The sequence below is a fragment of the Arvicola amphibius genome, chromosome 9 (assembly GCF_903992535.2).
Source record: "Arvicola amphibius chromosome 9, mArvAmp1.2, whole genome shotgun sequence".
NCBI lineage: Eukaryota > Metazoa > Chordata > Mammalia > Rodentia > Cricetidae > Arvicola > Arvicola amphibius.
The window spans coordinates 61,419,782-61,441,907 of NC_052055.2; the positions used below are offsets into that span (position 1 = coordinate 61,419,782).

The 22,126-nt window shown below is 54.4% G+C and overlaps 1 protein-coding gene across 3 annotated transcripts; it reads right to left on the bottom strand.

Annotated features, from left to right (window-relative positions):
• On the bottom strand, nt 1-21,619 carry Rarg (retinoic acid receptor gamma). 3 transcript variants are annotated; one of them, XM_038342275.1, is made up of 10 exons: nt 21,417-21,619; nt 20,705-20,762; nt 16,619-16,944; nt 5,666-5,814; nt 4,914-5,055; nt 4,089-4,249; nt 3,780-3,956; nt 3,410-3,614; nt 2,870-3,028; nt 1-1,226 (listed from the first exon to the last, which is right to left on the bottom strand). In XM_038342275.1, the coding sequence occupies exons 3-10, from the start codon at nt 16,800-16,802 to the stop codon at nt 1,027-1,029; spliced, it is 1,377 nt and encodes a 458-aa protein (XP_038198203.1). In that variant the 5' UTR covers nt 16,803-16,944; nt 20,705-20,762; nt 21,417-21,619; the 3' UTR covers nt 1-1,026. The 3 variants fall into 3 exon arrangements, with proteins under 3 accessions (XP_038198203.1, XP_038198204.1, XP_038198202.1); XM_038342276.1 differs by lacking the exons at nt 16,619-16,944; nt 20,705-20,762; nt 21,417-21,619 and adding an exon at nt 13,390-13,409; XM_038342274.2 differs by lacking the exons at nt 16,619-16,944; nt 20,705-20,762; nt 21,417-21,619 and adding an exon at nt 9,882-10,158.
• Between the last annotated feature and the right edge of the window lie 507 nt (nt 21,620-22,126).

Below are 22,126 nucleotides of genomic sequence, written 5' to 3' on the forward strand. Positions count from 1 at the left end.
TATGCGATACAGCGGGGTGGGAGGGGAGATGTAAACAGAGGGGAGGGGACAGCACCCTGACCCCCCAGAGAAAAGGGGGAGCCTGCAGGAATCTTATTTGGCAGCTAAATACAAATGGAGGGTTGGGAGAAGAAGGAAGGGGTCACAGAGGCCCTGGGCTCCCCCACACAAGACCCCTGGAGGAAGGGGTCATTCCAGGGTGTAAACAAAAGCTAATAAATAAATAGAGGCTTCCTCTGGGTCAGGGTGGGATCAGCTAAGCAGCATCTCCCCTCCCTGGCCAAGCTGCTCAGGGGGTCAAGGGTAGAAGGCACTAGGAGAGGGATCCCTGTCCCCTCTGTAGTGTAGGAGGGTCCCTGTCTGATGGCTGAGATGGGGGCAGGAGGCCAAGGCACAAGACAGGGCTAAGGGAGGGGCTTGTAAAATAGAGGGCCCAGGATGAGAGCTGCACCTCAGCAGAGAGGTACAGAAAGAGTTATGCTTCTCCCCTCACCCTCAGGCCCCACCCCAGAAATGCAGGGTCCAGCCTGCCCCTACACCTGGCAGGAGGATGGGGCACGGGGCAGTGTGCATGGCAGGTTCATCACACAGCATGAGGCACCCAGGGTAGGGCACCAGGGTCGGCTCAGCCCTCCATGAGGAGCCCCCATTTTGGTCTCTAGTGTTCCTGTTTGTTCCCAGAGGCCCAAGCACCTGGCAGAGGAAGAGGCTGTGGGAAGGCGGGGCTTCCTCTACCCCGGGAGCCTGCGGCCTGAATCTGATGGGCAGTGCTGAGATATTAGAGTCCAGACTCAGGCTCACCCCTTCTCCGGTTCTTCTGGTAGGTGCAGGGCAGTCCTCCAGGACTGTAGAGGGAGCCAGTTAGAACAGGACAGGGATGAACACAGGCACCCCTAGAAACTTTGGCAAAACAATGAGCTCATTGGAAAGGTGGGGAGTGGGCAGGGCAGGTCCTCCCCCAGTCACTGGTGGTGCCTGGGGAATGGTCAGTCTGCTGCCTGGAGCCCAGCCCCACAGTGGGGTAGGTCAGGGGCCCTGGTCACGTTGGGGACTTTGGCCCCCTTTTTCCTGGACCCCTGGAGCTTCGTCCTCACTGGAAGCCTTGGGATGGGGGCCAGGCTTCGAGGAGTCGTCCTCAAACATTTCAGGGTTCTCCAGCATCTCTCGGATCAGGGGGGGCATTGGACCTGGGATCTCCATCTTCAGGGTAATGGCCCGTTCTGCTCCTACAAACAGAAGGGAAGAGGCTTGGAAAGGCAGAAGCACGCGGGTAGAGGTCCTGCCCCAAACTCGTTGACTTGACGTCCCTGTGACCACAGCACTCTGGGCTTCTCCCACCTCTGCTTTCGTGTGGTTCCCACGTGCCCTTGCCCTGCCTAGAGCAGCCAGCTGAACAGTGCCCGGCCTGCTGCCTGTTGTCTCATGACTTCAGGCTTTCTCTTCTCTTTTGCTCCTCTTTTAGAGACAGGATCTTGTTACGTGGCCCTAGCTATCTTGGAACTCTGTCAGCTAACCTCAAACCTTGGGGTGAGAGGTCAATGCCGAAGCATGCAGCATCAGCCTTGCTATATCGCTCTGGATGGCCTTGGACTTGCCTCGGCCTCCTGTGCGCTGGAATTACAGGCAGGTACCACAGGTTTTTGGGGTGTCTTTTCTTTTGGTTTTCTGAGACAGGGCTTCTCTGTGTGGCCTCAGCTGTCTTTGAACTCACTCTGTAGACCAGGCTGGCCTCGAACTCCCAGCGATCCATCTGCCTCTGCCTCCCGGGTGCTGAGATTAAAGGCGTGTGCCATGAATGCCCAGCATCTTTTCAAAACCGCACTGTGGGTTTGTGAGACGGCAGATGGCTCGGTGGATAATCCCCTTCACGAGCACAAGCTTACCGACATGAGTTTGGGCCAACCACCGACATAAAGGTGAGCGGAGAGAACCAGCTCCACAGAGCTGTCGTCTGACCTCCACACACGTATGTCACACACGTCACACACACAATAATACTCATAAGTAAAATATCTTTCAGGCCAGTCAGATACCTCAGTGAGTAAGGGCACTTGTCAGCCCGCCCAGCACCCCAAGGACCCACACTGCGAGAGAAGAACTGACTCCTGTGGGCCACCCTCTGATCTCTACATCATACAATGACAAGAACACCCCACCGCACACAATAAATAAATAAATGAATGAATAAATGCAAAAAAAGATTTTGAAGACAACCACACTGCATGCATCTGCGAGCCCAATGCTACAGCACAGTCATCTGGTCATGTCCAGAGCTTTCCGACTATTTCAAAGCCAGCTCTTAATAACTTTTATAACAGATAATGCTAGTCAAATGCTCCTGTTACAGGCACTCTTCTGAGCCAGCACCGCTCAAGAGAACGCTCTGTGATTATGGAAATGGCCAGGCTAGCTTTGAACTCATGAGCTCAAAGTAATCCTCCTGCCTCAGCCTCTCCTGTTGCTGAAATGACATGTGTGAACCACCACTCATCACGCATGGCTCCATGCCAGGCTCTTAATTGCCATCTCTATGTAGTGAGTTCATTTAGTTCTTATGATAAGCTTTTGAGGCAGGATTAAGTTTAGCCCACCCAGCTTCCAAACAGAAAAATAAAGAAGGCTGGGGTGTCACTATGAATAGAGTATTTGCCTAGTACATGCAGGAACTGGGGTTCCACCCCTAGCAACACACACCAGCAACCAAACCAAAACAGAAAAGAATTTGTCTGAAATCTTCCCAGGAGGATACAGTCAAGTTAGGACTCCATGGGGGTCAAGGGATTCTCAGCCCCTCTCTCTTCCTCAGCCTGCCCACCCTGTGACTCACGAGACCTGCAGATCTGGGAAGGGGGGCTGACTCATAACGAACCCTTGGTGCTGATGCCCCGGAGGTCAGTGATTTTCATAAGCATCCTTGGAAACATGTAGGGTTGGCTGGGTCTCCTTCGCCGGGCGTAAAGCCTCAGGGCTTCCAGCAAGGGCTCCTGCAGCTTGTCCACCTTCTCGGGTTCCTCCAGGTCCATGCGGTCTGTACAAGTAAGTACAATGGAGTGAGATGGGAAAGGATATGGTGACAGGTGGCTGACCCCCAACAGACCCTCTTCTGAGGGCCGCAAAGTCAGACTGTCTCCTCAGCCCCTTCACCGCTGTCCCTGGCCCTCCTGCCGTAAGGCCTGTCTGGACTTTAACCACTCAGCGAGGACCTTGCTCTTGCCCATCACTCCTACATCTTAGCACTGTAGCCAGGGTTTCTGAGTTCCCTGGATTCTGCCTCCTCCTTTCGTTCTTAGCTTGTTTGGCCAGTAAGGATATACATGATCTGAGAAGTCTGTGGGATGGGGTCACGAACCAGTGTGGATAGTGTGGTAGGAAAGGTAGCCCATGCAGCCGCCAGGGGGCACCCCCGCACCTCCACAGATGAGGCAGATGGCACTGAGCAGCCCGGTCTCTGTGTCATCCATCTCCAGGGGCAGCAGCTGCCCAGCAAAGGCAAAGACGAGGTCTGTAAGGGGCCCAAAGCCAGCATTGTGCATCTGGGTACGGTTCAGGGTCAGTCCATCCGAGAATGTCATGGTGTCTTGCTCTGGGGTATACCTTGTACAGATTCGCAGCATCTGGAGGTTGGGGGTAAGCACAGTAGTTAGTGTGCTGCTGCCCCTGAGGAAGAACTCTGAGATTGGAGAGGGAAGGCAAAGGCTAAGACAGAAAGAGCTTTGGCAGAGAAGCATGGTGCTGGGAGAAAAGGGTCAAACTGGTCCAGAACTCATAGGCTAACTCACTAGGATATCCAGGCAGGCAGCCTTGAGCAGAGTGATCTGGTCAGCGATGCTGAGTCCTGTAAAACCCGGCAACCGCTTAGCAAACTCCACAATCTTGATGATGCATTTTGTGGCCAGCTCACTGAACTTGTCCCACAGCCCCAAGTCCAGCTGCACCCGGTGATCTGCACTGGAGTTCTGCAGGGGGCAAAGATGCATTCGCTGTGAAGGCGGCGCCCCTGGGTGCCCTCTGCGCCAGCCACAGACCACCGCAGCCCCGTCCACTCCGGAGGCACACAGCGCCCTCCCCGGACTCTGCCCACTCCTCACCGTGGTGTACTTGCCCAGCTGACAGAGTGAGGGGAAAGTCTCCTGGTGGGCCTTGCTGACCTTGGTGATGAGCTCTTCTAACTGTGGGCTCAGTTCGTAGCTGTCAGGTGAGCCCTCTTCCTTTACCTCTTTTTTCTTCTTGTTCCTGTCATTCCTTACAGCTTGGGGTTGGAGCAAAGGGGAAGTCAGGATGCTCGCAGTCTCCTTTCGGATGTCCTCTCTCACCCTAGCTTAATGTGCTCGATTCTCAGTAAGAACACACATTTCTTCCCTGGAACCCTAATTCGTGCCTTAATTTCCCTATCTTCTACATAAACTCCCCATTTCCAGGCTGGTTTGCCCCAGCCCCACCCAGGGCCTGAAGCCATGCTCCCTCCCCAGGCCAATTCGGCTCCATCCTGCCCTTCCGGTTGCCCCGCAGGAGCTGGAGGTTGAGGGGGGGCAGGATATGCAGGCAGGATATCCACTTATAGCCTTGGCAGCACAATGGTGGGGGGGTGGAAAGGAGGGGCCAGCTTAGAGCCATCTCAGGACCTGTCCTGTGAAAGAACAGAGGAGGGGGGGACCAGACTAACCCTCCTGCCCCATCAGACAGAAAGAAGAAAGAAAACCCCTAGGACCCAGGTTTCAGAAGAATAGTCAAGAGAGGGGAGAATGGTAATGGGTTTGGGTTGTGGCCCACTGCTGAATGGAGCCAATCTAATAGGACTGGAGAAGGAAAGCAGCTCCAGGGCAGGCCAGTCAGCGAAGCAGGACAGCAATGGAGAAGACCACAGGATAGGGCGAGATGGAAGAGAAGGCCATAGGATGGAGCAGGGAACCTACCTTCCTTGGACATGCCCACTTCGAAACACTTTTGTAGCCGGCAGTACTGGCAGCGATTCCTGGTTACCTTGTTGATGATACAATTTTTGTCACGGTGACATGTATACACCATGTTTTTCTGGATGCTGCGCCTGAAGAAGCCCTGGATTTGAGAGCAGGAGGCGTGTCATTGAAACAGGATGCTGGGGATACCAACATTTCTCAAACCATAAAGGTGGCCCTAGGCCTGCCCCAGTCTGTTCTGTTTGTGGCAGGAGAGCTGGGGAATGACTGAACCTAGAGCCTTCTGCATGCTAGCAGGCATTCTAACACTGAGCTGCGACCTCAGCACCTCACCCCATCTGTCAATCATCCATGCACAGAGCAGTCCCTCATCCCACACAGGCGAAACTCATGTGAACACAGCACCTGGGTCCCCCATCTTTAAAATATTTTTCATTATTTATCTTGTGTGTTTTGGGGGTGGAGGGTACATGTGTAACTACAGGGCACAAGGAGAAGTCAGAGTAGCTACTTCTTTTTCTTCCACTACGTGGGCCTCGGGGATAAACTTCAAGTCAGGCTTGGCACCAAACGCCTTCTCCTACTAACCCAATTTAAAGGGAAGGGTGCCCCCTCCACAGTATTGTGTTTGGTCAGAGGGTCTCTGTTATGTGTTGCTGAGGCTTCACATATGCTAAGCAAGCACTCTACCTGCCAGGCTACACTCCCCTTGTGTCCCCATCTCTAGTCTTACCCCACCAGATACACACCTTGCAGCCTTCACATGAGCTGACCCCATAATGGTAGCCGGAAGACTTGTCATTGCATACAAAGCATGGCTTATAGACCCGAGGAGGTGGTGGGGGTGACGGAGAGCTGGGCACCATTTCCTCTGAGCTAGTGCTCTGTGTCTCCACCGCTGGGGGGGAAAGCAGTAGAAGGTCAGCAGAAGCATCCTCATCTAATGACCCCTCTTTGGACCTGCTGGTGACAGCCCTTAGCAGGTAGTCCCCCCAGAAAGCCCAGGCAGTCATTGACACTGCAGCTTGCTGGGATTTCAGGCCCCTACCACCCACCCTCACTCCCGGACCCATTTGGCCAACTACTCTTCTATATTAATGCTTATTTCTCCAAATTGCAGACCAATGCCAACCTAGAAGTTAATGTCTCTGCTTTTATTTCCCCAGTCATAAAGTTGGAGAGATGGCTCTGTGGTTAAGAGTACTGGCAACCTTCTAGAGGACCGGGGGCTCAATTCTCATCACCTACGTGGCAGTTTACAACCATCCATAATCAGGTCCAGGGAAGCCAATTCCCTCTTCTGGCCTCTGTGGGCACCAGGCACATACACGGTACACAAAAATACACACAGGCAAAACACCTATACACATTTTTTTAAAAAAAAAAAAAGTGGGAATGGAAGAGCTATGACTCCCTGTCACCCCGGTAGCCCTGAGTTCCACCATCCTCAGCCTCTGGGAGCAATGGAGGGGCGGGCAGCAGACGTGGAAGCCAAGGGAACAGTTACAGGCCACCTACAGCTCACACCTGGCTGAATGACTTAATTCATTTAACTCACTCCTCAAAGGTGAAGCATCACCAGTGGGTGAGCAGCTCAGTTTCACACTGCCGGCCGACAGCCGGGACAAGGCTCCCAGAGAGCTAAGTGGCCTTTGGGGAAAGAAGCTGGAGGGAGACAGGTATTTGCTTAGATCCTTAGGTCTAGGAGCAGTTTGGGGGTGAGCAGAGAGTCAGGTGACCTAGGGTAAACAGAGCCGAGAGGGAAGGGAGCAATCCCAGACCCTTTCGGAACTAGGCTTCACTCATGAAAGCCTCAGAAAACAACTGTAGTGGGAAGGAATCTTAGCCTACGCCCACAGTAGGGGAAGCCCACACTTTATAGAGGAGGCTGCTAGGTCCAAGTCGCAGGCTGTGTGAGTGTGAGGCTCATCCTCAGAGGCTCAGGACGTCTGAAAATTATTCAGCCTGCAGGACCTGTTGCCCACATTTGCAAGGCCCACGTGACTGTAAGAGAGCCTGAAGATCCTCGGCAGCCTTTGAACCCACCTCCCGGACCTGTCCTTCCTCTCACCCTCTGCAGCCCACCTGGTCACAAGTGCATCTGACCCAAAGCAATGACAGGGAGGCTGGGAACCTCACAAAGAGAGAAGCCCTCCTCATCCCCACCCCCACATACCCAATTTGCATAAGAATCCTCCTGGAGTTTGAGCCCCCTGCAAGGAGTGGGGGCAGAAGGGTGGGTGCTGGGAGTTTATTCAAGACTGGGGGTAGGGCTGCCTCTGTCTGTAGTAGGTGCCTAGAGGCGTGGGAAGACTGGGATGCTTTTCAGGTCCTTGCTCTTTCAGCCCATCCCGGGGTCCACAGGCCCGTGCGTGGGCTGGTACTCTCTCCTGCACTGACGCCCTCTCTACCCACAGAGCACTACCCCATTTCCTCATTTCCTCTCTTGCGCAAGGCCTGGGTGCGGTCAGACTGGCATGGGGTAGCACCAGCCAATTATAAGATGGCAGGCCCCAGAGAGCCTGCCCTTGGGCAGCTTTTCCCATCTTAGTGGCACTGTCACCCATTCTCGACACCCCCCTGGCGCCTCCCCGCCCCCTGTATCCTAAAGTGCAATCCCATGTTTCTGAAGTCATTGTGGGTGGAGGGAGCTAAAATGCTAACAGGGTCTTCTGGGAGGCAGGGTGATCCCCTCTTCACCCCAAGCTGAGACCTCTACACTGGGGCTGCTGCTGCTGGGCTAGGAACGGGCCCCTGCCGAGGAGGAGGAGGTGGGCTCTAGGGTTTTCTCCTTTTAAAGCCCAAATTGCTGAAATTGAGGAAATTCCTGGCCAGGCTGAGCGGAGCTTCAAACAAACTCGTTATAACCGGCTGTAAACGCTCCCAGCTGCGAGGCCCCGAGCTGAGCTGCCTGGACTCACGATCACATACAGCTCCTTGAAGACACACTTTTGTTTTTTTCAGACAGGGTTTCTCTGTCTTGTTTTGGAGCCTGTCCTGGAAGTTGCTCTGTAGACCAGGTTGGCCTCGAATTCACAGAGCTCTGCCTGCCTCTGCCTCCCGGGTGCTGGGATTAAGGCGTGCGCCACCACTGCCTGGCAAGGACACACACAGACACAAAAGCAGGCAGACTGCCTGTGGGTTCCTTAGCTGGGCCCAGACCTCTAAACAGAACGCGCAGACATCAAGTCACACTTACTCCATGTAGGTGGATGACAGTGGGCTACACAGTTACAAGCCAACGGGTCTACCACCATAGAAACCGTAGAAACACCACAGCACCGAGACTCCCAAGTCCCCATCCAGTGTCATAGACACACCACCCAGATCTACTCTGAAACAGGTTCCCTCCCTGAGAGTGCCAGGAGGCCTGCCGCTGGTTTTATGTGTCCACCAGGACCCTACTAGTCAAACTGACTGGCTAAGTAATATGCAAAAACTCTAAGTGACCAAGCCCAAAAGGTCTCTAGAGGTCTAAATGGCCCCTGCCCAGGGCCTCTGCAAGATATCTCTATGCCAAAAACCAACCAGTGTGCCTAATCCCCTGTTATACTGGGCATGACAAGGTTAAGAATTCACAAAAATTTGGTGCAATGTATTAGTACCATGTTTTTTCACCCTTTAAATAGCACGCTTCAATTCTTATCCCACCCATCCCCAATACTGTCTCCTGTCTGCTACCTCCCTTTTCCACTCTCCCAGTTGTTAAATCTGAGCGCTCTGCCCTGGAACAAAAAAAAAATCTGAACTTGTAAACAGCGCTGCCGAGTGCCAAGGAGCGAGGCGCGTTGGCGGGGGCTCAGTGACCCGGCGTGCGCACTCCCCCAGAGCCTGCCACCCCGCCCGCTGCCCGCCCCTTCCCAGAGTGCCCCCAAGCCTAGGTCTGCAGTCATCCGTACCCAGGCTGCGAGCGCAGTGCCAACCCCCAGTAAATCGGGGGGGGGTGTTCCAGGCTCCTATCCCAGCCCCTTCTCACAGCCCACCCCCGCCAGGCACTGTGTCCCAGGCTTCAAAGCCGCTTCTCATCTGGACTTTATTTTTACTGCCTCTCAGTCCCCAGTTTTTTATTACCGCTCTGGAAAGGGGTTCCATGGCCCCACGCCTGGCATCTCCCATTACAGAGAATGGAAAGACGGATATTTGGGGGCTTGACGATTGTTCTCCCCTACAGGCTGTCACTTCCAGACCACCCCCCACTCCATACACTTGGCTTGAAGCTTTTCGTTTCCTGCTGAAGTTGTGTGCTGGAATCATAGAAAAAAAGTCATCTGTCAAGACAACCGAATAAACACTTCCAGCTTTTTGTTTGTTTGTTTTAATGAGGATAAACACAGAATCAAGCTTTCTCGCTCTTCTGTGCACACCCCTTGCACCCCACAAGCAGAGCACACAGGATGCTCTCTAGAACACAGCACTTTCCAAAACCGCCCCCGCAGCCACGCAAGGCACACGCCCTCCCGACCTCACACCGGGTCACGCAACTCTGTCAACCCAGGCGCGGAGGGTGACAGTGGGTAGAGACTCCTATTCCACACCCACATCTCCTAGGCAAAGGTCTGCACAAGCCAGGGATTCACAGGCTTTGCAATTTTTTTAAAATGCTCCCAACTTCCCGCATGGACTTTAGGGACGCCACCCACGGCCCTGGGTGCCATATCCCTCCAACTAAGGACCTGAGGACACACTAGCAATATACATCCGTCTCTCCTATCCCCAGGAACTCGGGAGTGCCATCAACCAAAGCACTAGCTAAGTACCCACCAAAAAAACCACACACAACTCCAAACACTACAGCAGTCACGCAAAGGAGACCAACTCTGAGGCCCTCATGTTTAAAGGGCCAGTACCTCACATAGAAAGGACCAGAATACCCGCTTGCACCCCAGGTTTAAACTTTACCTACGGAAATAGTAAGTAACAGCTTCTCGTGCACCCAATACCCCACCCCCAAATTCGAAGACCTACATTGTAGACTGGCAGGTTGCGCCCAGGCAAAAGACTCAAGTCCGACGAAACAGGAGCTGCCAGTGGCTCTGCGTAGCAAGCCGGCCCCGGGCCCGGCGGCCCCATAGAGCCGTCGCGGACCCGGGGCAAACGATTCCATGCAGTCGTACATCGCGACCCGGCTTGGAGAGAAACTGGGTGCTAGAATATCAAGGACCCGCAGCCCATTCCCCCTCCTCCCCCCGCAGCGCCCTGCTCCTGGAGGGGGGAGGGGGAGGGCTAGCATAGGGCGCTGAGATGCATGGGGGGTAAGGGGTGGGCGGGGAAGAGGGGGGATCCCCCAGCAAGGGAAAGGGACTGGGCGGGGCGCGGAGGCGAAGCAGCAGCTTCTGCCTCTGTCTAGCTCACTTAGGGTGCTTGGGCAGCGAGCGCTGTGGAGACCTTTTGTAAAAGCAGAGCCTGGAGGGATGGGGGTGGGGCTTGGAGAGCGAAGGGGGCCGGGCACCAAGATGAGCCGAGCCGGGAGTGGAGCACAAACACATTCACACACGTCTACTCGCTGCGCGGCGCACGCGCTTGCTTAGACATACATCTGTGCATGCACTTATTATGGCAAGCAACACAAGTTTGCAAATGTGCAATAGTGCACAAGCATATCTACACCCACAATAAATTCATAGGTGCCCGAATTTGTGCAAATACACCTGGCTCGGGAAAATGCTTGCAATCAGGTTCTCTCTACAGTCCTGAGGTTTTGCACGCATTTGCACTTAGGCGCGTGCCCAGATTGGGATTGGAGGAAGGAGTGGAGGAACCAAAATGCATGCATTTCCTTTTACAGCGTCTTCCCCCTCCCTTCAACCCTTTCTTCGGCACAAGTCAACACAAGCAAGAGTGTTAAGGATGACTGCGTGGAGGGGAACCTTGAAATGCCCCGAGCTGCTCTGCAGAGCCGGAGGACCTGCGTTACCTCCACCCCCCTCATTCCCTGGCCCGACTCCTCCTCCATTCGTGCGCGCGCGCCGGAGCAGAACACTGCATTCCTGCCGCTCAGCGCTCGCGGCCGCCTCCTTCCTTCCCGTTCTTCCCACCCCCGTCCGAGGGCCAGAGCGCGCGCCCGCGGTGAACTCTCCGGGAACCCCCCTCGGGGCGGGTGGCCGGGCGCGCTCACCTCCTCCTGACCCGGCCCCGCCCCACCCCGCCCTGGCCGTCGCCAGCTCCGCGGCGGATTCCCCCCCCCCCGCCCCCTTCAGCGCAGCGGAGAGTCTACCCCTCCTAGCTCCGGCAGTCCTTCCTCCGCCGAGGGCTGGGCCGCCTCCCTCAAAGTCCCCAAAGCTCTATCCCGCGACTGACACTCCCAAAGTGCCTCGACTACCTCGCTCAGTGCCCTCTCCCAGAACCTGACTTCACTTTGGGGGCACAAAACTACCCCCTGCACTGTCTCTACAGTACCAAAGTGCTCCCCCGCACACAACTGCCCCTACCCCGAGTTTCCACTGTACTTAGGGCTCCCCTTCGCGCTAACTGCCCTGCTGGTCACTCGCTGCTGAGGGTCACTTATACCCCACCTCAGGAAATAGCTGCCCCTCCTCCCTCAGTGCCACCTAGGGTGCCCCCCTGGGCGCCCTCGCCGGGAGGAGAGGGTAAAGATTGGCCACGTCAGAAGTTTGCCCTTGCTAGACCGCCTGGAATGGGGACCCTGGCCCTGGGACAACGCCAGTGGCGGCGACTCCCGGAAACCGCCCCCTCCCCCGCGCCCCGCCCGCCGGCCGCCCGACCGCCCGGCGGGCCGGCCCAGCCGGCTCTGTCAGCGCCGCTCACACGGGGAGCGCCCGGGAGCGGGAGCGGGAGCAGCGCCCGGCCCGACCCCTTCCCCCGCCCGGCGGCTGTGGCTGAGCCAGGGCGGGGCGCACTTTTCTAAGAATCTGCTGTACCGAGTCGGGGTCGCACGGGGTGCTGAGAGAGTGGGGCGCCTGATGGAAGAATAAAAAGCAGGAAGGGGTGCCAGAGTAGGCAAAGAAGACGGGAGCGGGGGAGGGGAACGGGTTGCTGCCAGGGTTGCTGCGGGGGGGAGGGGGGGGCTGGGGAGGAGGGCCTAAAATGCGGATGGCGATGGTGGGCTGGGGTGGACAGGCAAACTGGGAGCTTGCAGCAGGAATGAAGCGGAAGACAAGATCTTTCCAACCTAGTATGGAGTTTCCCTTCATGACCCAACCCTAACACTCCATTTTTTAATCTACCCCCCCCAAAAAGGAGGAATAAGTGCCTAAACTGGAATAGGGCCAGTAGGAAAAAAGGAGAAAGCGAAGAGTACCCCCAAAAAACAAGGAGAAAAAGGCCTTGACTAGTCAACTTCGAGCCTGTAAGTTCCCCTTCCCCCTCTGAAATCTGAAAGGTCCCAATTAAGTCAGGCCTGCCTGGTTGGTAATCAGAACCAGAAGTGGCCAGGCCACAGGGAGGGGTTTGGGAGGAGGGCACAAGAGTGGGGGGGGAGGGCTCCAGGAAGCCATGAACTCTCAAGAGCCCCCCTTTCTCTTCACCAGATGCACCCCACTCCTCATCACCCCATCTCTGTGTGCTTCAAAAGCAATGCTGGGAAAGGGGGCCTAGGACCAGGCATTAGGGTATCAGGCCAACACATCCCATCAATCCCAAGTACAGTCTTGGATTGAAAGCAAAATGGGGGATCTAGTGCCCCTCTTTTCCCCAAAGCGCGCCCCCCCCCGCCCTTATTGCAGCAATTAGACCCATTAGTCTCCTAGCATTTCATGGGAACCAGATGTTCCCCCGCCAGCCTTGGTGGGGGCATGAAGGGGGGCTGGTGCCTGACTCACCCCCTTCCCTATGATCCCCACCACTAGGGTGCACCCCCCCTCCCAGCTAGATCCTGGAGAAGCTATGGTCCCAGGGGCAAAGAATGTGCCCCTCCCCCACTGAGAAGGCCAATAGCGCTCAAGCTTCAAGTCTGGTCACCCCTCAGAGTTCTACCAGCCCCTGGCAAAGTTTGAGTTTGGCTAGGACTAGGTTTGGGGAGCGGGACAGCTAAATCCTCTCTCTCTTCCGTCTTGCCACCTCTAGAAGAGGTCTGAGGATCACTGGCTTGGCATTCTTCTTGCTGAGTAACTCCTTTTCTTCCAAAATCTCACTCTAAAAACTGAAGGGGTCTTTCAAACAGAAGTAGGCCCCGCCCAGGAGGGTAAGTCCTAAAGTCCGGTCCCACCTGAAGAGCTCTAGGAGGGGTCTTCTCAAGAGGAGAAGGGAGGTATGAAAGCAAGGAAGAGGCCCGAAGCAAAGACAGGAGGAGCTCTTGGCTGGATGGGGGCTGGGACAGGGTAGGGGGCCCAGAGGGGGGGGGTGCCGCCTGGGCCCCAACGGCGGCGGCAAGCTCGGCTCCCCCCGCCGGAGAGGTTTCCTGTTGCAATCAAAGCCCCGTTTGTGTCGGCCTAGAGCTGGAGTTGGAGCCGGAGGAGGAGAGACTGGGAGGGGAGGGGAAAGAGGCAGCCACTGGGGTTTTTCCCGGAGAACTCACTGCCGCCTGCTTGCCACCTTCAACTGCCACAGCTTGCGTTCCTTGCTTCTTTCTCCAAGTTCCTGGACCCTCTCAGGGTCTGCACCTGTATAGGTACCCTCCCGTTTAGGTCTGGGCATCTCCAGTTTAGATAGGACTCCCTTTCTCGTGTCTCCAAGTAACTTAGTATGGTGGAGTTTGGGCTTCCTGCCCCACAGACACTGGCCCCACGGTCACGGCAGTTATTAGCGCCACAATGTTTGGAGGACAATCTGGGCCAGCTCTTTAAGACCACAGAATCCCTTCTCTGCATGCACACTCTATCCCTGCAGTCTTGAAAAGCAAATACAATGCATATCAGTGCTCATCAGAGATACATTCACATGAATGCATGCAATTCAATGTGCATGCATGCACACACATGGGTGCATATGCCCAGACACTCCCCTATTTCCATGCACACAGGTCCATGCTTGCCTAGCTCACTTCTCCTCACCTCTCCCCTCCTCCACCACAGGGTTCTAAGAAGCCTGCCTCACCCACTGGGGCCCGGGAGAGGCCTAAGATGTGGACCAAGACTTTTTTTGTTTTGTTTTGTTTTTCAAGACAGGGTTTCTCTGTATTGCTTTGTTGCCTGCCCTGGAACTCACTCTGTAGACCAGGCTGGCCTTGAACTCACAGAGATTCCCCCTGCCTCTGCCTCCCGAGTGCCACCACCACCCGGCTTGACCAAGACTCCTTAACAGGGATATCCCAATGTGCCAGGGGCTGACTCCTCAATAAGATCCAAAAGCCAACCCCCAAGAAGAAGCTCCGATTCTTACATCATCCTTTCTTATCCTACATGAGAGAGGGCTGTAGGAGAGAATGTCATGAAAAACAGCGATTCAAGCTGAGTGTAGGTGCGGCATCAAATGTATGACTCGAAATCCACCCCTCCCATGTGTGACCGATCATCACAGTCAAAAGGGGACAGCTGATCAAAGGGAAGAAGAGATGGCACCCTGCCCTCCTCTGGCCAGTCACTCTCCCACTGAGGGAGCTTCCCTAAACTCCAAGATTCCTGCCTCTCTTGGGCACTACCACTAGGAGCTGGATGCCCCACCCCAAGCTCAGTCTGGACCCAGGCCTTCCCCTCCTCCTCACCCTACCTGCCACTTCCCTGCCTGGGCCTGTCCCTTTAGGCTAGCTCCCCGCACCCTCTGCAACTGCCTTCCCTGGTGCTGGCTCTTCCCTGAGATTTCTCCTCGCAGTTCCCATCCTTCAGGGCAGCCTTTGAGGATGCAGCTCGGCCTGGCACTTTCTCCTTCCTTGACCTTACTTTGAACCCTGACCTCCATCTCCACATATCCAGAATACAAGGGCCCAAGGAGAGCTTCCCTGGGTATTGGCCATGTCTCTGAGCCTTCTTCCTACTACCACCATCTCTCTCCTCTCTCTTTCCCGCTCCAGCTCCTTTAGTTTCTTCCCACAGAACCTGGGAAGATCAAGTCCCAAGAGATTAAATTATATGATTTTCTGCAAGAAATACGGGTGGTGGTGGCGCACAGTGGATCTTTGAGGTCAGTCTGGTCTACAAAAGCAAGTTCCAGGACAGCCAGGGCTGTTACACAGAAAAACCCTGTCTCAAAAAACCAAAAAAAAAAAAAAAAAAAAAAAAAAAAAAAAAAAAAAAAAAAAAAAAAAAGAAGAAGAAGAAGAAGAAAGAAAGAAAGAAAGAAAAGAAAAGAAGAGAAAAGAAAAAAGAAATACATTCACAGTAGAAGCTTAGTCTCACTGCCTGGTGCAGGATGGATTCATGGAATAACATTGAGGAAGAGGGGAGTCTAGCTAAAGTTTTAAAAAAAGAAAGTTTTCTATTCTTTCACTCACCCTGCATGCCCCACGGTAGCCTCTGTTGAGTAATAGTCCTGCCACAGGCAGTACCTCCTGACTCTTCACACTGACTTTTGCATACACTGGAATTCTGCCTGTGAACATCTCAGAGACGCTGCAGACACACAAACTGGACATGGCCTGGGAGACAGACACACACACCCCTCCAGACAAGCACACTTTTCCAGTAGAGCTTCCAGCCCAGTGTAGTCACCCCTATTTTCAAAGTCCTCCAGGTGTACCTCTGGAATCACACAAAGGCCCCTCCTCTTTTACTGAGCTTCAGAGCTATATCTTTCTTGTTGTTATTTTGAGACAGGGTTTCTCTGAATAGACCTGGCTGTCCTCGAACTCATTCTGTAGAGCATGCTGGTCTCGAACTCAGAGATCCACATGCCTCTACCTTCTGAGTGCTGGAATTAAAGGTGTGAGCCATGCTAAGCTAAAGAATGTACCTTTATCGTTTTGTCTTTTTCTATCTCTATTTCTCCCCTCCAGGTAAAGCTTTCACTTCTCCTCTTCACATCCTGTGACCTTATACACAGACCCCTGTGCCAGAAACTGGAGGCCATGGCTCCCCATCCCACCCCACCTCCCACCTGTCATGACCTGGTCAGGAGGAACAATCACCAAGTGGGCAAAGAGGGGTCCCAGAGAGCAAAGCGAGGCTCAGGCCTTACTTGCTGTCATTATTCAAATGCTTAACTCGGAGGGCAGGCATGGAGGACAAGTAGGGATCTGTAGTGTGTGGCAGTGCTCCAGACCTGGAGAAGATTAGACCAGAACCATGGAACCACGTAGCCAAGGAGGAGGATGCTTCTGGGGCATCCCTTGCACTGGTCTAAATTTTTTTTTGGTGGACCAAGAGCCACCTCTTTGTCCTTGGGCTATTTCTGTCCTCCTTGGAACTTTTAAGAACATTCCCAGCCCCACACATCTTTAGGCACCTGGCACTAAGTTCCTTTCCTATTTGCAGACTCAGAACCACCATCTCTCTTCTTCACCACAGAGCCAGCTGACCAACTTCTCAGGTTCTCTAGTCCCCTGTCTGCCTCCTCCTACCTCCCAACTGCGTGTAGCCTTAAAGGACACCAGGCTTTCCCTCGGTGTCTACACAAACAGGTTCCCTTCTGCTAGCTGAGTGACCCAGGAGGCAGTCTTATGGCCCACTATTTTGAGATCATATTTGAAAGGAACTCTGATTCACAGATCCTACCCTCAAGACACATCAACTCCACTCCTACTGCCCCCACCCAAGCATCATCATTCTACGAGACCAAGTCCAACTCCCTGCCCACCTGTCCAACAAGGGTGTCCATTTCCTACATCACCCCCTACCCATTTGCCCTCATCCCCCAAGACCCCTGAGACTCACACAGAGAGGCCATTTCCTTGGGGAGGTCAGGCTGGCCCAGGCCCCGGAAGCTGGGACTCAGCATTTCAAATGGTGGTGACCCTCTGAGTGCCCCTGGGAAGGCGAAGGGGAAGCCTGCCCCTGGGTACCCAGATCCAGGTCCCAGGGCACCAGTGGCAAAGAGTCGCTCCTTATTGGTGGCCATGGTAGCTGCAGTGTGGGAATCCCTTGGAATCTGCAGTGGGCGGGGGTAGTCTTCAGCTGCAGCCCCCGCCCATACCCACTGCCCTGGCCTGGGAGGCTCCGTGCCCACCCTGGCTGGCCTGCCCACTGGGTCTCCAAGGGTCCTAGAAAGAAATAAGGAAAAAGGAAAGATAAGACAACACTCACACCAGGCAGTGGTGGCCCATACCTTTAAACCCAGCACTTGGGAGTCAGAGACAGGCAGATGTCAGTGAGTTTGAGGCCAGCCTGCTCTACAAAGTGAATTCCAGGACAGCCAGGGCTACACAGAGAAACCCTGTTTTGAAAACCAAACCAAACCAAACAAACAAACAAAAAAAAGGACAACACTCACTCTGAGTGAGTTCTTGTTTTTTTGAGACAGGGTTTCTCTGTATAGACTTGGCTGTCCTCGAACTCATTCTGTAGAGCATGCTGGTCTCGAACTCAGAGATCCACATGCCTCTACCTTCTGAGTGCTGGAATTAAAGGTGTGAGCCATGCTAAGCTAAAGAATGTATCTTTATCTTTTTGTCTTTTTCGATCGCTGTTTCTCCTCTCCAGGTAAAGCTTTCACTTCACCTTTTCACATGCTGTGACCTTATACACAGACCCCTGTGCCAGAAACTGGAGGTCAAGGCTTTGTTACTCTGGCTTGGGCACTTGCAGTATCATCGAGTGGGTAAAGCAGAAAGATGCACAGAGTGTAAGAAATTCTTCCGTTTAGCTTCAGAGAAGGGTAAACTGAGTGTCTGCGGTGAACAATGATCTGAGAACACCTGGTGGGGAGATTCCTAGACCACAGCATCACACTAGACAACTTAATCCTCACATCTGTCCTGTGAAGAAGAAATTATGACTCCTATTTTACAGTTTAGGAAACTAAGGTTAATGACTGGCTTAAGGTCATGTGGCTTTAAAGGGTGGAGCCAAGATTCAAACACTCAGGCTGGGGGTTTATAGCTCAGTGGCAGTTCTTAGCATGTAGCAAATGCAAGATCCTGGGTTTGATACCAGCATCAGGAGAGAAACAAAACCAAGCTGAGTAAGGTGATGCACTCGGGAGACAGAGGCTGGTGGATCTCTGTGAGTTCAAGGCCGGCCTGGTCTGCAGAACGAGTTCCAGGACAGCCAGGACTATTAAACAGAGAAACCCTTTCTCTAAAAACCAAAATTAAATAAACAAGCAAACAAAAAGTAAATAAATAAAAGATAAATCAACTCAAACTCTAGCACCCCGACAGCAGCAAGCCACTATCTCTGCTCAAACTCCTGAGTCCTTGATGACTTTGGAGCATATAGTACAATGGTCACGTGCAAACTCCCTGAATTGATGTCCCCACTTACTGGCTGTGGAACTTGGGAGGAGTTATTTTATCTCTCTGTGCCTCGATCTCTTCATCTACCATTAGAGAATAATACCGCCCCCCCCCCCCCCCATTGGTAAGGTTGTTGTGAGGATTCAATAACTCGTCGTGTTTGGGATAAAGTAGGGCACGTGTTGATGCCGTGTCGATATTTCATACCTTGTGCTTCACGCATGCCTCTTTTAATTATCGTTTCCTTCCTCTGTCTTCCTCAATACTCCTTGTTTCCCCTCCCAACTCTCTCTCCATCACCAATCATCCCACAGTCAGCCTGCATGCCCTATACCCCTTACCATTCTCTTCTTCAAACCGGGAGTGCTGGTGGAACTCCACTATGGGAGAACTACCATACCAGAAGGCCCCGTCCTTGTTCTCAGTTCGTGTACTGCTCCTTATCCTCCTAGTTTTCTTTGGCCCCTGAAAAACTCTCCTCCCTCAAATGTAGCTTCTCCCACCCCTGAAATTTTTAACCTGAGTCCAGGAAAGGAGAGAGGAAGCCCAAGAGAGGAAAGAGAAACCCCAGAGAAGGCCTGTGATTCCCACCATCACTCTGTAGCTAATGGCAAGATCTCAAGAGCCATCTACCATGTAAGTTCACGGGCTAGGAGAGTAGCTCCAGTATCCAGAACTGATGGGATGAAGAAGGACAGAGGACCACAGCATGGGCATCCCACAGGTAGGCTACAGGTATTTCTACATCTCTTTCCATTAGTAGTTGTTTCTAGGCTCAGCATTTCTGTTTCTTTGTATCTCTGCTTTTTCTCCCTCTCTTTCTCTCATCTTTCTCAACCTCCAAAGCCATAGCTACAAGAACTCAAACCCCAACACTGTCACCCTTCTCATGTGTGAAGGAGCCCCTGATCTCACTAGGTACCACCCACAGGCCCAGGACCCTCTTTACTCCAGTGTCCCTTGGAGTCCTAAAGTATCAACTCCAAGCCTCTAGGGCCCTTCCTTCTCCTTTTCCTTCCCTAGTCCATGAGGTCCTCATCCCAAGTTAAACCCTGGTGGAGCCAGGGGTCCAGGGCCCCTAAGGCCCCTGGGCCATGCATAGCTCAACAGGCTGGGCTACATTCCAGGTGAATTAACCCCTCCATTTCCAAGAGTGATGAACAGTAGAGCACCCCCAACCCAATTTCCCATCTGCATAGACTCTGTTCCAGCCATCTTGGTCTTGGCATCTTACCTATGATGAGAAACAAACCTCTAGGGTAGGCAGGGCTTCAACAGGAGGTACCAGGGAGGGATGCTCAGGCCCCAGGTCCTCAAAAGGATATTGTGAGTTAAGCAAAGGGCAAGCCAACTCTCCCTGGCCCTGGCTTTCTTCCTTAGAAAGGAAGGGGAGGGGAGACTTGGAGGTGCAGAGGAAGGAAGGCAGCAAAGATTCTCTCACCTAAGTTTGGTCTCTCTGGGAAGGGGGGAAGGGCATGTGCTTCAGCCCCAGGTAGAAAAAGACAGCAAGAAACTGAAGGTAGTACAGAGTGAGAGGAAGTGCTGAATGAGGGTCTTAACTGCCTGATTCTTCAGGGACCTGCAGAAGACAGAGAACACTTCCTCCCCCTTCCCAGGATGCCACTTCCGATGGTGCGGCCTAGAAGGCGGGCAACTGACTTGGGGAAAGGGCTCTTACAAAGCTGCTTCTCTTAGAGATGAGGTGGACTTGAGGGGAGGGCACAGAGGAAGGGGCTGCCGGATGGAAGGGGGCGTCTCCCCGCTGCCATGCCCGCTCCAGAGCCTGGAACAAAGCTGCTCTTGTCAGCTGCTCTCCACCCACTGCCCCCCTCCCCTCTGTATAAACACGACCACCTTTTTCCATGACCCCATCTCCAGAATGGGTGGAGAACCCAGGCATCCTCCGCTCTAGCCCGCGCACCCCCAGCCCACACTCCAGGAGGCAGCAGTGGTCCTGGCTTCACTGGCTCCCTGCCGTTGTTGGTGGAGTCTAGACCCCTGATTCCCCACCTCTCACCCTCAGGTGCCCTCCCTCTAACATACTGGCCCCAGGGAGGGGCAGTACCCAGGAGGCAGGCAGGCAATGCCAGTGGAATGTGTGTGGGCATCAGAGGGCACGGGCAGGGTGGGGCAGAGGGGGGAACTGGAGGTGCCAGTTAGGTGGCTTTCTGAGCCAGAGGTGGGGGTGTGCCGGGGTTGCAGGGGGCGTGTCTTGTGCTGCCTACCAGTTCTAAGCCTCTCTGGTGTGTGTGTGTGTGTGTGTGTGTGTGTGTGTGTGTGTGTGTGTTGGGATACCCAAGCTTCAGGCACCCCAGACACACACACTCCCCTTAACCCCCTACAAGTCTTCTGCTTACTGACAGTGGCTGTGGTCCTCAACCTCAACTTGGTGTTGGAAGAATGACCATAGGGGCAAAAGCCTCTTTAGCCATTGAAGAGCAGGGTTCCATCCGCCCAAGGTTGGAGCCCTACAAGACGGTGGTGCTATCTGAGCATTTTGTCCTGGAGTCCCCTCCTCAGTCATCCCTGCTGCCCCTCCCATGACCACCAACAAGCATATTCTTACCCTCTGGCCTCTGCAGAGATTCTCTTCTACATCCTGGGCCAGGTTGAGGTGAGAGGACCTGGTGGGAACAAGAGAAGCTCTGTCAAGGGCACTGGAGGACCCGGACTCCTGAACCTGCCCCAGTGTTCTAACTCTCCCTTTGTTCCACTGGGGCTTCCCCTCTAGAATACTCAAAAGAACCACCCCTACCCCTTCATTGGCTTACTTGCGTAGCTGGGGATAGGTCAGAGAGAACCTTGACCCACATAGCCAGGACCACTTGCTAGACCCTTTCATGGTACCTCTGCAGAGACGTGCCGTTCCACGGGACCATCAGATCCACCCTTCAGTAACCTCCCCCAAGGGGGTGGAAGAATGCCACCCTTTCTCACCAGAGGGAATCCGGTCTTTTCTGACATTCCGAGTACAGTATAGGTTCGTTTGCCCAAGACTTTCCCAAATGGTCTCCCTTAGTACTCACCAAAAGTCAGGGGCAGATTACCCGGCTCATCCTCAGTCTGTCTAAAATCTTCCCTTTCCCTTCCCAGGTCACGACTAACTCCAAGTTGGGGCAGAAAGCCCCCTCGCAAGCCCGGCTAACAGCCTGGCCACCCCCGGAAAAAGAGGAACCCTGAGGCTCCCGACGTCCCTGCCCCCGGCTCACTTCAGCGGAGGACCCCTGCGTCCACGACCAGAGGGCTGGCGGGCGAGCCGGCTTCCCCGCCTGACTCACCTGGAGGGGAGGGCGGGGGAAGAAAGGCCGCGGAACCCCGAGGTCCCGGCGTCAGGCGGTCTCGGGGATGGAGCGCCGAGGTGTTAGGGACTCGCGGTAATGGGGGGCTCCAGGGGGGCACGGCTCTAGGCTGGGACAATCCCGGGGCCTCTCGGAGCCCGCCCGCCCACGTGACCGCCCCAAAATATCCGACACATTTTCTCCCAAACCGCACACTGACTCCGCAGGCGGGGACACGGAAAATATTTTCTTTCTTTTTCTCCCTCCCTACCCCCCCACCTCCCTCCCTGCCCGGCTCCCTCCTCCCCCTCCCGCCCTCGCTCCTCCCTCCCCTGCCGCCTGCCCCTGCCCGGCTCCCTCCTCGGTGCCCTGGGGCTGGGGGGGGGGAAATGGATGGGGGAGACTGGGCGGGGCGGTCCAGGACGCCTGGGTCTCTGCCCCTCCCATTTGCTGGGCTTTCATGGCTCCATCCCCGGGAGGCCTGGCAGAACTGGCAGAAGTCAGTGTCCTGGGCTCGGTGATGCCAACCCTTTCTTTCTGGCGATTTCCCCTTTGCTGCCATTTGGGGAGACCGAGTTGTCTGTGGTCGCAGTATTCTGCCAGGCCCGTCTCTGGTACCTCCCAGAGTAGGCAGTGGGGGACGTGGACACTCCCGGGACATGGAGTGATGGAGCAGGAGTATGTCAGAGGAGAAGGCACTGTCCCTTTTT